Source organism: Pezoporus occidentalis, unplaced genomic scaffold (genome assembly GCF_034315485.1).
Source record: "Pezoporus occidentalis ecotype Australia unplaced genomic scaffold, CSIRO_AGI_Poc_V1 ctg2, whole genome shotgun sequence".
Classification (NCBI taxonomy): domain Eukaryota; kingdom Metazoa; phylum Chordata; class Aves; order Psittaciformes; family Psittacidae; genus Pezoporus; species Pezoporus occidentalis.
In genome coordinates, this window is record NW_026913855.1 from 20,173,420 (window position 1) to 20,188,794 (window position 15,375).

Here is a 15,375-nt window from a genome sequence, read left to right on the forward strand (position 1 = left end):
GAAGGCAACTGAGAACATTTCCAATAGCCCAGTGAGAGCGGGATCAAACCCCAAATGCGCATTTTATTGTATTCCGTGTGTTAAAGTCATTCCCTGAGTTGCTTCTGTAAAAGCCAGCAGAAATCCTGGCAGGAGGTCCTTGGCTGAGGAGTCAACAATTTAGAAACATTAAAGGATTGTCACAATGGAAACTACCCAAACCTCTTTCACATGGGGCACTCACAGCAAAAGCTGTTCTAGTTTTTGATGGTAAGTCCTGCCAGCTTTTGAGAAGGGTAAAGCTTCCCTTCCTACTGAAAACACTCAAAAAACAGGATGAGGTTATTTCCCTTCCCAAGTGAAATCTGCCCCTGGTTATCACAGTGGATCCAATGAAGTGTCTGTGCATGGAAGAGCTGTGAGAGCTTTTGAATGTCTCTATATTTTGTTTTAATATTTAAATGTGATACCGCCTTCAGGAGTTCTTGCATTGAGGAATTATATATAAACAGCTATAAACTCTCTGCCATAGGGGCTGGCCAGTCTGTGACTGCCGAACAACTTTTGCATCACTTCTGAGTAGTTCAGATACGGCTCTCATAATAACATTACATCATGTAATTGGCAACAAGCCTCTCTAGCACCAGGATGGCTGGTTCATTCAAATCCCTAGCCACAGGGGAAAGCAGAGAGTGACTCTACCCAGCCACCCTGCACCGCAGCTGCATGCTCGGGCTTCAGGCAAGAACAGGGTCTGTGGATTGCTGGTGAGCTGCTGTCACGCCCTGTCTACAAACCACCCCACAGCTCTCCTGGGAGTGGTGAGGTATATAGCACGTGCTCTGTGGCTCTTGCCCATTTGCAGATTTCTGTGAGCTGCTTGCAGATTTTGGGAGGCTGGCCACCTCGTGCTCTACAGCCTCCTGAAAATTGCTGTGGAACAGGTTTTAGCATGGATTAAGTATGCTGTGACAGGCTTACAGCATCAAAGTTGTCAGTCTTGAATAGGAAAATACTCAGCCAAGTCATCTTTCAGAGACATTAGATGACTTATACAATACAATATATATAATGCTTTTTGAAGAAGTTTAGCTAAGCATGTTTCAACCTTAAGTAAATAAAATGCAGATTATCTCCTTTATCTTCTTGGGAGTCATCTCAACTGAATGCATGTATTTTTGGAAAATCTATCACTTTCAAGACACGCTTCCCCACAAGGCTGTATCTACCACCCCAGTGCTTTCACTCAACAGTTAGATGAAGCTGATATCTACAGCATATGCTTTTGTTCATGCTACGTATTCAAATACAGAGGCGTGGTTAAATTCTGATGTCCTTTTTCAGGGGAAGACTGGGGAAAACATCTGCCTCTTGATGGAAGCCATCTGGTATAACCAGACATGAAGTTAAGCATTTTAACACAGTGTGTTCCTTAAAATTACACTTACTTAAGAGAATTACAGATCCTTCCCCTAATGTTCTCATCACACACCATCCCAGGGATTTTCTCTTGCACCCACCTAGGATTGATCAGTGCAATTATCTTGTAAAGCTTTGTCTCAGTGCAATCAAAGTAACCAGAAACAATAATAACCATTATGTAGATTTCTGTTGTTATTATCCTAGCTGAGCTTTTCATCTGCACAATTACAGGTGCAGACAAAATCACAATATAGTTTCTGTGGAAGAAGGGGCTGCAGAGGCTGAGATCAGCAGTACTGTAGAAGCTGCAGCACACCCTTGGTTTGTTCCAGAGGTAAACGTTAACTTATCAGGGTTGGTAAGGAGGTGTGATCTCTTCTTACTTCATCCCCTACTTGTAACATCACCAATTCTAGCCCCGTGTGGCCACACAGTGTTAAGACTTCAGTCACTCAATTCTTACACGCATCAAACCTGACAGTGAGGGATCAAGTATTGTATATCCTTATCCATCCAAGGAGTCTGGTAGGACAGATACGATGCTGAAATACATAAAAGCTGTGTGTTAGGCAGCTTTCAAGAAAATGGCAGGTGTTCAGAAAGCTGCACAACCTTAAATGTATATCTTTAGGTGAGGGGGATTAGCAGGCAAAAGAAAAGCAAGGTAACCCATCAGTCCAAGATATTTCTAGGGCAAAACCACATCATTCTCATGACATGGTTCTGCTCTGCTGCCAAGACTATCATCTCTATATACAATAAAGGGGACATGCAGTACCAACAAATACAGTTTGCTTAACTGAGCTGATCTTCAAACACAGGGCGATACTATACTCGGGGAATCTGAAGAAAATTTGTAGTCTTTTCCAGTTCCCTTAAAGAGGTTATTCCCTATGGCAGAAATGGGGGGGGGGGGGGGGGGGGAAACCACCTATATATTGCACAGATATGAAGCTGGTGCTTCATGTTAGGGTTGGAATGTCTTGTCACTAGTTATCCACTCAGTAGTCATTCGCCCAGGGATCAATACTGGGGCCAATACTGTTTAATACTGTCATTAATGACCTCGATGATGGGGCAGAGTGCACATCCAGCAAGTCTGCAGGTAATACAAAGCTGGGAGGAGTGGGTGACAGGCTAAATGGTTGTGCTGCCACCCAGAGGGTCTTTGACAGCCTGGAGAAATGGGCAGAGAGGAACCTCATGAAGTTCAAGAACAGGAAATGCTAAGTTCTGCCCTGGGGAGGAACTACCCCAGGCACCAGGTCAGGCTGGGGAGGCAAGTGTCTGGAAAGGAGCTCTGCAGTAAAGGTGCTGGAGACCCTGATGGACACCAAGCTCACCATGAACCAGCAAACATAATCCCTGTAGCAAAGAAGGCCACGACATCCCGTGACAACACTTGCCTTGGACAAGGACTCTGGAGCAGAAAGAGTAAATTCTCCATTCTCCTATGTAGTACCTAAATGCCTTCACTATGAAACTGAAGTACTCCCCTCATAGTTTCCTAGTCTCATTCATAACTTCCAACTTCTGTAGCAAATGAGTGGAGGACTAAATAGTCAACAGCCTCCTTTATTACATAACCATGAGGCTTCTCAGAAACTAGGTCACTTCAGTTCATTGTACAAGAAAAGGATCTAGAAAACATACATGATCATGCAATGTGTCTCTATGCGTGTGTACATGGAGATGATAAAAGATGCATGGCAGCTTTCATTCAAGAGTTTCTCTATCTCTATTAGCAACAGTGGCTGCCTCACAGTCAAATATTGTCATGAAGTTCACAGTAATGAAACCTGATGGGAGATGTGCACACACCCTTACGAACACCTCAGACCTCAGCTCTGGTCAGCCCTGTGGAGATCATAGAAGCAGTGCCTCACCACCCTCACAGCAGAGAACTTCTTCCTCGTATCTAACCTGAACTTCCTCTGTTTAAGTTTGAACCCGTTACCCCTTGTCCTATCACTACAGTCCCCAATGATGAGTACCTCCCCAGCATCCTTGTAGGCCCCCTTCAGATACTGGAAGGCTGCTATGAGGTCTCCGTGCAGCCTTCTCTTCTCCAGGTTGAACAGCCCCAATTCTCTTAGCCCATCTTCGTATATGGAGATAAGCAAGGACAACCCGGTTAGGTTTTGCACGCCTAGGAGTTGGTGTGCTAGGAGTTGCCCGCCTCTGAGCTCAGGTTTGCCGGCCACCCTCTGTTCCTTCTCCCTGCCCGCCCAACGCATCGTGGTGCAGAACCCAGCCGCAGGCCTGAGGCCGCGGCCCCGGGTGGGGGAGGCTGTCCCTAGGCCACACAGGGGCGCTCCCATTCTCCGCCTCCCGTTCCTCTCCGGGGGAAGAGCGGAAGTTAGGCCGCAGGTTAGAGCCGAGAGCAGCGAACAGCAACACACAGCTACCACAAGGCTCCGCAGGGGCCGGACCTCAGAGCGCAGCCGCCGCCCGAGCCGCGCGGCACGTTTCCCGCTCCCAGGGTTACGAGGGAGAACTACAGCTCCCAGCATACCCCGCGCAGCCCGCCCTTCCGGCCGGCCTCTCCCGTGCGCCACGGTGTTCCAGCGACCGGATCCGGAAACGAGTTTCCAATGTGGGAAGCGCACTCCTCCCCTCCTCTCCTCTCCCGTCCCCATCCCCGCCGGGCTAGCTGCCTGCGCTGTACCTTTAAGACCGGCCGGATAGCCGGTGCCCGGCGCCTGCGCAGAGAGGCCGTGACCCCGCCGCCTGTGGGCGCTGCTGGTGGCTATTGGGGCGCTCCTGTGTCCCGTCCCCCCCCCCCCCCCCGTCCCCCCCCCAGTCCCCCGTGCGGCAGCGCCAGACTCCGGCCCCGCAGCCGGGCCAGCGGCAGCGGGCGTCGCCATAGCGACACCCCCCCCTCCCTTCGGCCGGGACGATGGAGGTGACGGCGGACAGGGGCGATGGGCCCTCTGTGGAGGGCTCGGCCGGGATGATCGCGGAGATCCGGGCGCCGGGCCCGCGGCCGCTGCGGCTGCTGGAGTGGAAGGTGTCGGTGGGGGCGGCAGTACAGATCGGGTCGGTACTGGCGCTATGCGCCCCGCTGCCGCCCGCCCCGCGTCCCGCCACCGCCGCCCCGCCGCCTGCCGCCAGCGGCGCCAGCACCCGGCCGCAGCGGGCCGGCCCCGAGCGCAAGCTGAAGGCGGAGCGGCCCGGCGTGGTGAGGGAGCTGTGTGTGCGGCCCGGACAGGTCATCGCGCCCGGGTGAGTGCGGGGCGACGGCGGCAGAGGGGAAAGGCGGCTGGCCCTGGCGGCGGTGGCGGCTAGCAGCACGGGGAGCCTGGCCCAGGACGCGGGTTTCGCGCTGCTGCTCTAGCGGACGGGCTGGTCCTTCAGGTCCGCTTCCACTTCACGGCGCTAGTGTGGATTGTAAACCCGTGCCCGCACTGTTCTATGTTTCGGCCATATAACTGCTGGCAGGGAAAGGCTCTTCCTAGGAAGCTCTGCATAGGGTAACGTGCGGGAAGCAGGCTTGCGAGGAGGAGGATGCCGGAGAGGTGCAGGAGATCGTGCTGTAGTCCCTTGTTTCAGAGCCGAGTCATTCGCTATGAGAGCTGAGCATGCCCTCACGTGCTTCGGGGCACTGCCCTTATGGGGCAGAACTAAGGGGAAATGCTTTTTTGAGTTGGGCGCTTGGTGCAAAACTCAGGTAGCAAAGGGATCATTTCTTGTCCCATAGGAGGAACTTTAATGGAAATTAGCGCTGCAGCGAGACGTTTTTAAAATTACTAGAAATCGTACATATACTATTGGAAGCCTAAATGCTTTTAATCCTGTAGATGTGCTAATGCGTAAGGCTTCACAAATGTAAACAAAAAGGTGTAATTTGAACTTTCAGGAGAGCAAGGGATTAAATGGGTGAGATTTTCCATAGTTTAAAAGTGGTTTTGACTTGGTAAGACTGGGTGTTTGCCGACTTTTAGTCTTACATGGCTAATAGATAGGGCCTCTCAGATTTCTAGGTTAAATTGGAGTAATAGCTTGCTACCCTGTACTTCAAGCAGATTGTTTCTCAACAGGAAACCATTGAAACTCTCGACTTCCTCTGTTTTATGACAGCAAGTTATTTTCTTTTATTGCAGTTCTTGATTTTTGGGTGGGTGCTGCCAGACCTAAACTTTCTTGATTGAAAATCATCAGTATATACAAAACATCTGTGTCTGGGGGTGCTCTCAAAGGTTTAGGAGAAAATTAGTAATATAAGGTGCTACAGAACAGGTAAAAGCTGTGTTTTGCTACCCAGAGCATTATTCTTTCTGAGTAAGACTGTGGCTTTCCTTTTGTGCTACATCAGCATGCTGCTGTTGCATCTAGTGCAACATGGCCAATCTTTTAATATCAGATTTAGAACAAAGGCACAAGAAATGCTAGGTCAGACTAAAATTTTAGAATACTATATGCATGGTAAAATTAACCTTGATAGTGCTGAGCAGAAGAGGAGATAAAGTTCTGGTGGTGTTGTCTCATTATGTCAGCTAAGCACTTAGGAGGAAAACCAAAACAAGATCTTAAATGGTAAATGCAAACAATTTAAAATATGCTGGGTATGATATAGCAGTGTTTTAGGCTTAGCCTTGCTCAGTGTAAACTTAGGACTCGAATGTGCAATTTTTATACAATGCTTTTATTGGATTTGACTAGTCTTAATTCACTTGATTATAATTGGCACATCCTGGCTTTGAGACAATTAGAAAATAAATACTGTATTTTTGCTGTTGTTCTTGGCTTCTAACTCATTTGTATCTTAGACCACTAAAAGTTAGTTCTTAAGTTATTGACTACTGCTGGATATTATGTTTCTGGAATTCAGACTTTCCAGTGCATATTTTCTGTTGCATCCTGTAATGGTGTTTACTGGGTGAATGTAAAAGTTCAAGCAAAGAGGTAGAAGCATGATCTAAGGGTAGCAGAGCCAGTCACTTAAGGGTTTGTTTTGTTTGTATGAGCATGTAATCTCTTCCCTGTGGCTTCCCATTTTGTAGAATGGAAATAATAGCATTCCATAACTGATTAGCAATATCTAAATATATGTTAAGGTTGTGCAGTATTAAAGTACACAGGTGTGATTAAGATAGGTAACATATCTGGAGATGCTGAATAAATTCCAGATTTTTTTTTTTTTTTTATTCAAACTATCCATGCTTCCTTCAAAAAAAAAAAGTAGGTTTGGTCAGTTTAGCCCCAAATTCTCTATAAACCAAAGATACATGCAAATATTTCTCAGGCACTTAAACAGGAGAAATACTGTTTCCATTCCAAATGTATTTCCTTTCCATTAGAATTTGAGAACACAAGCTGATTAAACCTTTTTACTTGAGAATACATAATGTGACTGGCTAAGGTTTTCTCCTATGTCAATTTAGTCATTATTTCTGAAAATAATGACGTCTTTTAGCACAAGTCTTCCCCTTTTAAGATTTTTGAGCTTTTGGACATTTTTCTTTTATATCAGGCATGAAATGAAACCTACATTAAGTGAAAGTAATTTTCCACATACTTAGCACTTAATTTTCTTGTCGTTTGATTACGCACTTTTTGGCGCTGACAGTAGTGTAAATGGTCCACAGGGGAGAGGGTGGTAGGGGTGGGGGTGACAGCCCAAGGCAGGCAGGAGGTGGCTTTTGCTTAGATTAGCAGAGGTAGGCTTGCATCAAATGTCAAACTAGGATTGAAGAGAGGAAGGTGTTTAACACTGTAAACAGCAGGGATGACAGTAAGCAGTTAATTAAAGGTCTTTGTTGTTAATTAAGCATAATTTCTATGGGTGGCAGAAGGAACAAGCATCAAAAACTGCTGCACTGCTCTGTGTATTCTTAATGCCTGTTAACCATCAAGGTTAATCATTCTGAAGCTGCGACAGGTATGTCAGGATTCTGGGTTGAGTCAATGTTTTATTTTAGGTGAATATTTACATAAGCATTTCTAATGTGAAACAATCATCCCTTGATGGAATATGCTACTGAGAATCTTTTTGTTGTTGTTGTTCACGTTAGTAAAGTCTTCCAAAATACGTATTACCTGTACATTTAAACGGCGTAACTTTGTATCTTATTGTGTAGCTTCAGTAGTTAAAACTTGCATTCTTCAACAGAACATGAAGTATATGAAAGTTGTAATAAAAAATGTTGTTTAAACTTACCTGATTTCTAATGAAGCAAAACTTGTATTTATTCCTTGTATTTTGTGGAAGATAGCAGGAAAAGGGTGGGAATGTGTTTTCTAAAACTAGACTTTTGTGTCATTACTTTTTTTTTATCATGAACTTGATTGGATAACCAAAGGAAGATAAATATTTTAAGATATATAATGTCACAGAGCCTCAGGGTCTAGTTTACCCCCCAAGATGAAGACACTTAACCCTGGACCGCAATACTTTTTTGTCTTCCAGTCTTCAAGAGGAATAAAATGATGATTAATTACTGTTTGTTTTGAAGTGATGACATTTGTAATAAACTACAGGAAAATCAACTTGCTGTTTCATTTAGACACAAATGTTTTCGTAATATCCTGTCAAATATTTAATGAGCTTTACTAGAGTCTAAGAAAAAACCCAAACTCTCACTGGCGAACAGGGTTGTTGAATAACAAATAACGATCACAGCTTAATACATTTCTCTCCTTTTAACCTTTAGATCAGTTCTTTTTTTTAATCTTATTATAAGTTTGGTATGCATCTTTCCAACCCTTTTCCTGTGTACCCTCCCCTGTCATACTACAGAAGCGTGATTTTAATGGGTCTGTCTTGTGTTCAGTCAAATTTGATATTGAAAAAGAGCCAAGTTATAAGAGAGGGTTTTCTCTCCTTCATTGACTTCTTTTTCTCCTTTATTTCTCTGGCATCTAACAAGTTGGGAGCTTACACTATAGCTAATAGCACTGAACGGCAGAATACAAAGTCTCTTTTCTTTACATGACCTTCTGTTTTTGCAAAACTTGTAGGAGCTCCCTTACCTAAGAGAATCAATTAACTCTGTTAGGTTTGATTGGAAACAGGCATCATTGTTGGAAGCTGCCAGTTGTGTGGTTGTAGCAGCTTGTGTCTGTAGTTATTTTTGGTGTGGCTTCCTTAGGCCATGGCTTTTTGATTGCTTCAGGCTAATATGAGAGTTTGCTGGAAGAGATGCTCAAGCTTCTGTGTGCCTCTAGTTTACATTAAGTGGGTGCTGGAAATCATTTAGCTAAAGATGCCTTGGTCTCTGTCTTCTTCCTCCTTCCCCTGGGAAAAGTTTGAGGGATGAAGAGAGAGAAAAGACTTTTGCTTTGAATTGTCTTAGAAATTTTATCTTAAGAGGTTTATTTTTTTTCCTTTGAGAAGTCTTGGTAGTACAACTTACATGTTGGAGCAAGTCCAGAGGAGGGCCATGAGGATGATCAGGGGGCTGGAGTGCCTCCCATATGAAGACAAGCTGAGAAAGCTGGGGCTGTTCAGCCTGGAAAAGAGAAGCCTGCATGGAGACCTCATAGCAGCCTTCCAATATCTGAAGGGGGCCTGGAGCTGTAGTGATAGGACAAGGAGTAATGGGTTTAAACTTAAACAGGGGAAGTTTAGGTTAGATATAACGAAGACTGTACTGTAAGGCTGGTGAGGCACTGCAGTGCGTTGCCCGAGGAAGTTGTAAATGCTCCATTCCTGGCAGCGTTGAAGGCCGGGTTGGATAGAGTCTTGGGTGACATGGCTTAGTGTGAGGTGTCCCCCCCCCATGGCAGGGGGGGGGTGAAACTAGATGATCTCAAGGTCCTTTCCAGCCTAACTGTTCTATGATTCTATGCCTGCCTGGACCTTTCTGATTTGATGACTGCATGTTTAGTGTTAACTCATGGGCTGACCCTAGCAGGGATCCCAGCCATTCAGATAGTCTAAGTCAGTCTTACCCAGTGGAAGACTCCCCTTAGGTAATTTGGTAACCCAACATCACTAAATAAAAATGAACATAGGGTGATGATATTGCAAATTCTTAAATATTACTAGAAGTATATTAAAATATTTTCAGTTGGGACCTTCTAGCCTGAAGGCTTAGTAAAGTTACCAGCCTGTCATTTCGGGATCTCTTTTTGGGAATGTTAATAGATAATGCATTGCAAGTTGTCACTTTATAAAATATTTTTATGAATATCTGTTTTGTGTAATTAAAGGTTAATCTAAGGTCTTCTAGCACATGTGGATAGTTGAATTTGCAGCAGCTTCCTTTTTAAATATATAGGGAGTATATGTGACTTCCTGGAAAGAAAGGTAGTATTGTTTTACAGGTTACGGTTCAAGGATCTTGATTAAACATTTTGTCTAGGTTTTGTTTTGCTGAACCTAGACCTACGGAATTGGAAATCTTACCCTTATACCGTAAGAGGCGGGATAGATCCTGTCACTAACAGGAGGGACTTGTCTGTCTTTGAAAGACTTTGGAAGACAGAAAAAGTTCTCCCCTTTTTTTGTGTGTGGACAGGAAAGTGCTTCCACAAATAATGTATGCTGTGAAACTTGGGTGAGAATTTCTCATTGTGTTTTATAGAATCATGGAATTGGTTTGGATTGAGAAGGACCTTAAGGTCATCTAGTTCCAACCCCCCTGCCATGGGCAGGGACACATCACACTAGACCATGTCACCAGTGCTCAACAAATGTGTGTTTTCCCTCAGAATCTATATCCTGACCCCTAATGATGAAGTGCTGCTTATCTAAAAGAATGAACTATTGTTTCCAGTCAGTAGAAACTACTTCTGTTGCCCTCAGATGAGCCTGTTGAAAAGGAATTAGCCAGAGTGAAATACATATGCCATTTGTCAGAGCACACTTTTCTGACATTTTCCAAAACACTGGGGGGGGGGCATGAAGAGGAGCCTGTATCAATACCCATTTTCAAAACAAAAGTCAAAAGTTTTGTGTTCATTCCAGTGCAATGGGATGGAAATTTTTCTTTAGTCGTCTGATGGGACTGAAATTATTTTGATTTAGGGTAACTGGGCTGATGCTGGGTAATTTATATGAGATGGCATTAATCAGAACCACCTTGATCCAGGACCCTTTTATTTTGTGTGTTACTGTGGAAAAGATCACAGTAAACCACATAGATTACATTTTATACATCAGGTTTTTTATAGTATCCCTTTTTTAAGGGAAGCATGGGATACACTAATAATAAATTGCCTTTCTACTATTTTTTTATTATTTTTAGAAAAACTGTAGAATAAGGCAGTGATTTAGACATTTAAAATGAATAGTGCCCGTATGTTTGTGTTGTGATTTGTAGTTTAAAAATTACAGGTGAACTGCATAAATCCCCATTCACAGGAGAGATGGTTGAGCATTTCTAGCCAAGGCAGGCATCAGTAAACAAGAAGGGAACTTAATTAACTTTCCAGGTAACTTCACAGCTATTTATAATACTTCCTCTTTATATGCTGAGCATATAAAGCATTCTAATCTGTTGTGCTTTGGTTTTGGAATGTGTTTCTGGGCTCTCGTGATGCTGTTAGGTGTCCTGAGAGTGTATATTGTCATGTGGCTGTTGACAAATGTGAAGCTGCTGTTTCCTGGTTTGAATGCTGCTGCATAATGTATGACAGTCATGTTCCTAAGTGCTTTTAAGCGTGTTAAGAGTTACTACATTTTCCTTCGTAAGTGTATTCGTTGGCTTAGCAACAACTCCAGAGGAAAATGTATACATAAGGAAGTGTCAAGATAAGTTTACCGCAATATCCAAAAGGAAAAGGAGGGGAAGAAGCTGTGAGACTTGAGGATTCTCAGAAGTAACAAAGGGACCATGATTGCTTAAGTTCTAATGGAGAACATAATGAAATGTTTGGAGAAGGTGTAATGTTCTCTCTTAATAGATGGATCTTTCTAAGGCAGAGGAGGAAGGGTCACAAGATCCTCCCAGATTTCATATTCACAGTAAGAAGCAAAAACCACCTATACCTCTTTGCTGCTAGCTCTGTGTATGTCAGACTGTCTCTTTCGCAGTAATCATTCCTTTGGTGTTCTGGTTGTTCGGTGTTCGTCTGTAGACGTTTCTCTGTAGGCTTGCAGGTGCAGAAGGCAGATCAAATCTATTCAGGTAATCTTGCCTGGGGGTAGGAGGAATGCAGTGGTAAATTGGTCTGAGATAAGGGGAAATTATGTGCCTTTTCCTGGAGAAGTGGGGCATTTGAGAAGGTATACACCTGAAAAGAACAAAAAGGAGTCAGAAACGGGATTACTTCAAGACTGTTGTCATCTGGCTTTGCAGCACTTCCGCTGTGACTACTGCTCTTTAGTAGCTGATGTGAAAGTTGAAGTGTGGTTTTAGAAAATTGCGGGTTTATGTTAATTGGCCTTCTGTCGATTAGAAGGATCTACGATCACCTCTCTGCCACTTCATCTTTTGCATAAATGCCAGTTAGGTTGGCAGTATTCATCATACATATGTATATTTATTCCATGGATAGATTTGGATGACTTGGATGTTTGATTTTGCTGTCAGATGACTTGCTGAACTAATGAACTCATCTTGAAGTACGTGTGCTGAAAAGCTATATTTAGTGGTTTAGAAAATGGATCCTGGGATAACATAAGCTTTGTAAAAGTATTTCATTTGAAAGCAGCAAGTAGATTTTTCTTAGGAGCTGTACCATGCCTCATTTTTCCCTTGCCAGCTTTTCTGTTTTGACTGGTCTCCTTTTTTTAAACCCATATTATTTATTGCTTTTACCGTGTGATTCTTATCCAAGCAGGTGCTGATGGCAGTGGATTCATGAGATACTAAGAGAGGGAAATCATAAAAAAATGAAACACCTTCTTTAGTGTAACAATGAAAATCCTGGGTATTTATATTAAAACCACAGCTATGGTTTTCAAATTTGGACATGTTCTTAAAGCTACTGTGTTTTAGCTATTTCAGAACATCTTGTATACCCTGCATAATTCTTACTTTTCTAAGATATGTGGTAGAAGGAAGCTGATGATGATGTGTTATGTTTCTAGCTGTAATTGGCATTAATCTGCACTCAGTCATCATGGTTGCTTTGATGCTTGTGTGTAGAATTTGCAAATAGCCCTTAGAGATGCTGCCAGAAGTTTGACAGCCCATGGGACTTTTCCAATCAAGTTTCTGTACTTGGTGTAAGGTTCTGATGTTAAGTGTAGTCAAGGGACATGCATTCACTTTGATTTTACTGTTACTGCTTCATGTGAGGGACATCTCTTCAGTTAAGAATATGTAATCCATGTATGAACACAAGGTATTTTCCAGTCTTTCTAGCATTAAGCTGTTACATACAGTGTCTCAGCTCTCAGAGTTGTGATGCAAGTATTTGGGAAGTGCTGTGTGACCGCTAATGCTGCGGTGTGAGACAGCTGGCAGTAGAAACTCAATTACATGAAACAGTAAAGTTAATAGTTGACAGTAATGATGGGGGGGATCTGTCTGCAGAACTGCTGTTTCAGTGAGTTACTGAGATGTGACAGCCTATTCTGTTACTGTTAGAAGTTGCACTTAATAGTAAAGAAACAAGTTAGAAAGATGTGAGCTCTTAACTCTGTACTTCTACATTAATTCTGTGTGAACTTTGTTTTGAGAGTATTTTATGCAAAAGTATGGAGAAGTGCTTCTTTTTTTTTTTTTTTTTTTTTTTAAGGTACTTTTGAGTTCTCCTGAATAGATTTTAGCTAAAAAATGTTCTAAGCTATTCCAAATAGTACTTGAAAGACTTACTGGATTTTATGCGAAGAAGGCTGTGAAACCTCTTGGAGTTTGTTGGTTTTGGTTGGTTGGTTTGTTTGGGGTTTGTTGGGTTTTTTTTGTACCTTTTTATTTTGCAGTATTAATTTCTAATATGTAAGAAGTTATCCATAGATGTGTGCATGGAGGGTTAGAAAGGGTTACCTCCTTCCTTCTAATGCCAAACTCTTCCAGAAAAAAAAAGGAAATGCTTCTTAAAGACTTGCCAATCATGGAAGTAGACTTACTTCATGCTTAAGATATCTTTTGGATTATAAATAAAATCCAGAAACTCTGGGCCTAAGTTTTTCTTGGTGCTCATAACCTATGTCTAAACCTGAATGGATATCTTGCCTGGAAAGTAGAATAGAAAACCTGAAAAGTCATTTTTCTCTTCTAAAGTGTTTTGAAGTTCACTTTTTAACTCATAATTATGAACGGTTTGTTCTTAACAGGGAGGGGGAAAAAATAGCAATCTCAAGGCCCATGATTTTCTCATTAGCCTTGGAGAAAGGCCTTGAAGTGTGAACTATGCTTTCTACAAGGTGCTACTTGCAAAAGTTGTTATTATATGGTTGTTGTAATTGCAAATGTATCTTTACCCTGATGTCTGTGTCATGCTAGGATAGGGCATTAGGGTTTGGGGTTTTTTTGTTTAATTTCGGGGTGGTTTTCAGAATGGCACACTTGGTTGTGTAAGGCCTCTGGGACTCCCACGTATTTGAAATACAGACTTCTGCTTGCTTGTTCTTGAGCATAAATCAAGTGGCTTCTTTAAAGAACTGATGAGACAAGTTTCTTGCAGCATCTGGAAGAGGCTATGGGCCGTGTGTTGCCAGTAGGAGCAAGAGCCATGTGTACTTGTCATCCTTGGTATTTTTAATCCATTATTCAAGGACTCTCTCTGCTTCTTCAAAGATAGTGATGAGGGTTAAATAAATACAACAGTTAAATATCTAAGGAGTTACTTACATGGTGATTTCAAGGTGATTAAGGCTTTGAAAAATTCTTGTTACAGACTGGAGTCATACTTAACAGGGGCTGTGGCTTGATGTAGGTTGGGCTTGAATGCTCTTTCTAGTGGTTGTAAATGCTGCAGCCACATACCACAAAATGTTGTTCTAGTATAAGCTAGCAAAAATGTTGGTGTTTCACAAATTCGAGTAAATGAAATTGTAGAAGCAGGCTTTACGTTGAATCAAACTTTATCTGTCTGCCATTGTAGTCTCATGACAGCTAAAATGTACTTTGTTCTCGTTCAGTTCCTTGATTCAATAATAGTTGATGTTAATAACCATTGATGTGAGATGTGTTCATTTGGTAATTTCACCCCTTGATAATTTGCCAGTAACATTCCCTTCAGCATGCTGCAGGACCAGGGAGAGTGTTTGTTTACCTGTATGCCAGAATCTCATTTTGCTGCACTAAAACAGTTTCATATCTTCTAATGCTAATTGCAAGGTCGGATAGCATCAGATTGAGGACAGTGGCTTTAAGTGATCACTGTAACAACTTGGGGTATGTGTCATCTGTCTTTACCCCTAACTGATTTGAGGAAACCCAGCAATCTCTTGGCTTTTGACAGATACCTATGGGATGCAAGTGAGTGCAGGGCAGTAGCTTTGTCTTGTAACTTTTGTCTATTTTCTCATTCACACATTTGGAAAATTGCACTGTATTTTCTATGCCAGTGCATGGTTCCTTGAAAAAGACTTTAAGTTAATAAATAAAACTTAGGTCTTCACGGCAGGGAGATGTTCAAGCTAGCCTTGAACAGATAGGTAAGCTAGTTTTAGCCCTGTATGTAAAAACATTTACACTATTGATCTTTTCCCATCAGTCACCCTTGCTGGACTCTTCTATCGGCTGCTTTGATTCTAAACCTGACAGCAAACCTGGATAGGGATGGTCAGTTATTCTGCCTCCCAAGGTACTGCAGTAGTCCTTTTTGGAAATGCAAAAGGAGCAGGTTGGGCTTTCAGAGGGAGCTCTGGAGGGGATGGGGAGCAGTCCATTGCCTTTCTTTGAGTGCAAGCCATTGGAGCAGTTGCCTCTGGAAGTGGGGCCAAGCTGTAACAGAAGGCTGTGGCTAACTGAAGTTAGACTAGTTCTGAGTAACAGAGATAACATGTTAACATGTTATGCTGGGTACCTTTAAGGTACAGGTCTTCCATGGTTTTCTTCAGTAGAGCTGTCTCATGGCCATTGTATTTGTGTGCTTCGGCTGGCCAATCCCTCACCCCTCCTCACCCCAACCATG

At 42.9% G+C, this 15,375-nt stretch overlaps 1 protein-coding gene across 1 annotated transcript in view; it reads left to right on the forward strand.

Annotated features, from left to right (window-relative positions):
* The first annotated feature begins 4,198 nt into the window (after window positions 1-4,198).
* CTDP1 (CTD phosphatase subunit 1) overlaps window positions 4,199-15,375 on the forward strand; it is a 102,236-nt gene continuing 91,059 nt past the window's right edge. Inside the window, exon 1 of the mRNA XM_062618096.1 lies at window positions 4,199-4,626. Within this exon, the coding sequence (XP_062474080.1) occupies window positions 4,301-4,626 (326 nt within the window). The 5' untranslated portion in view covers window positions 4,199-4,300. The remainder of the gene's footprint in view (window positions 4,627-15,375) is intronic.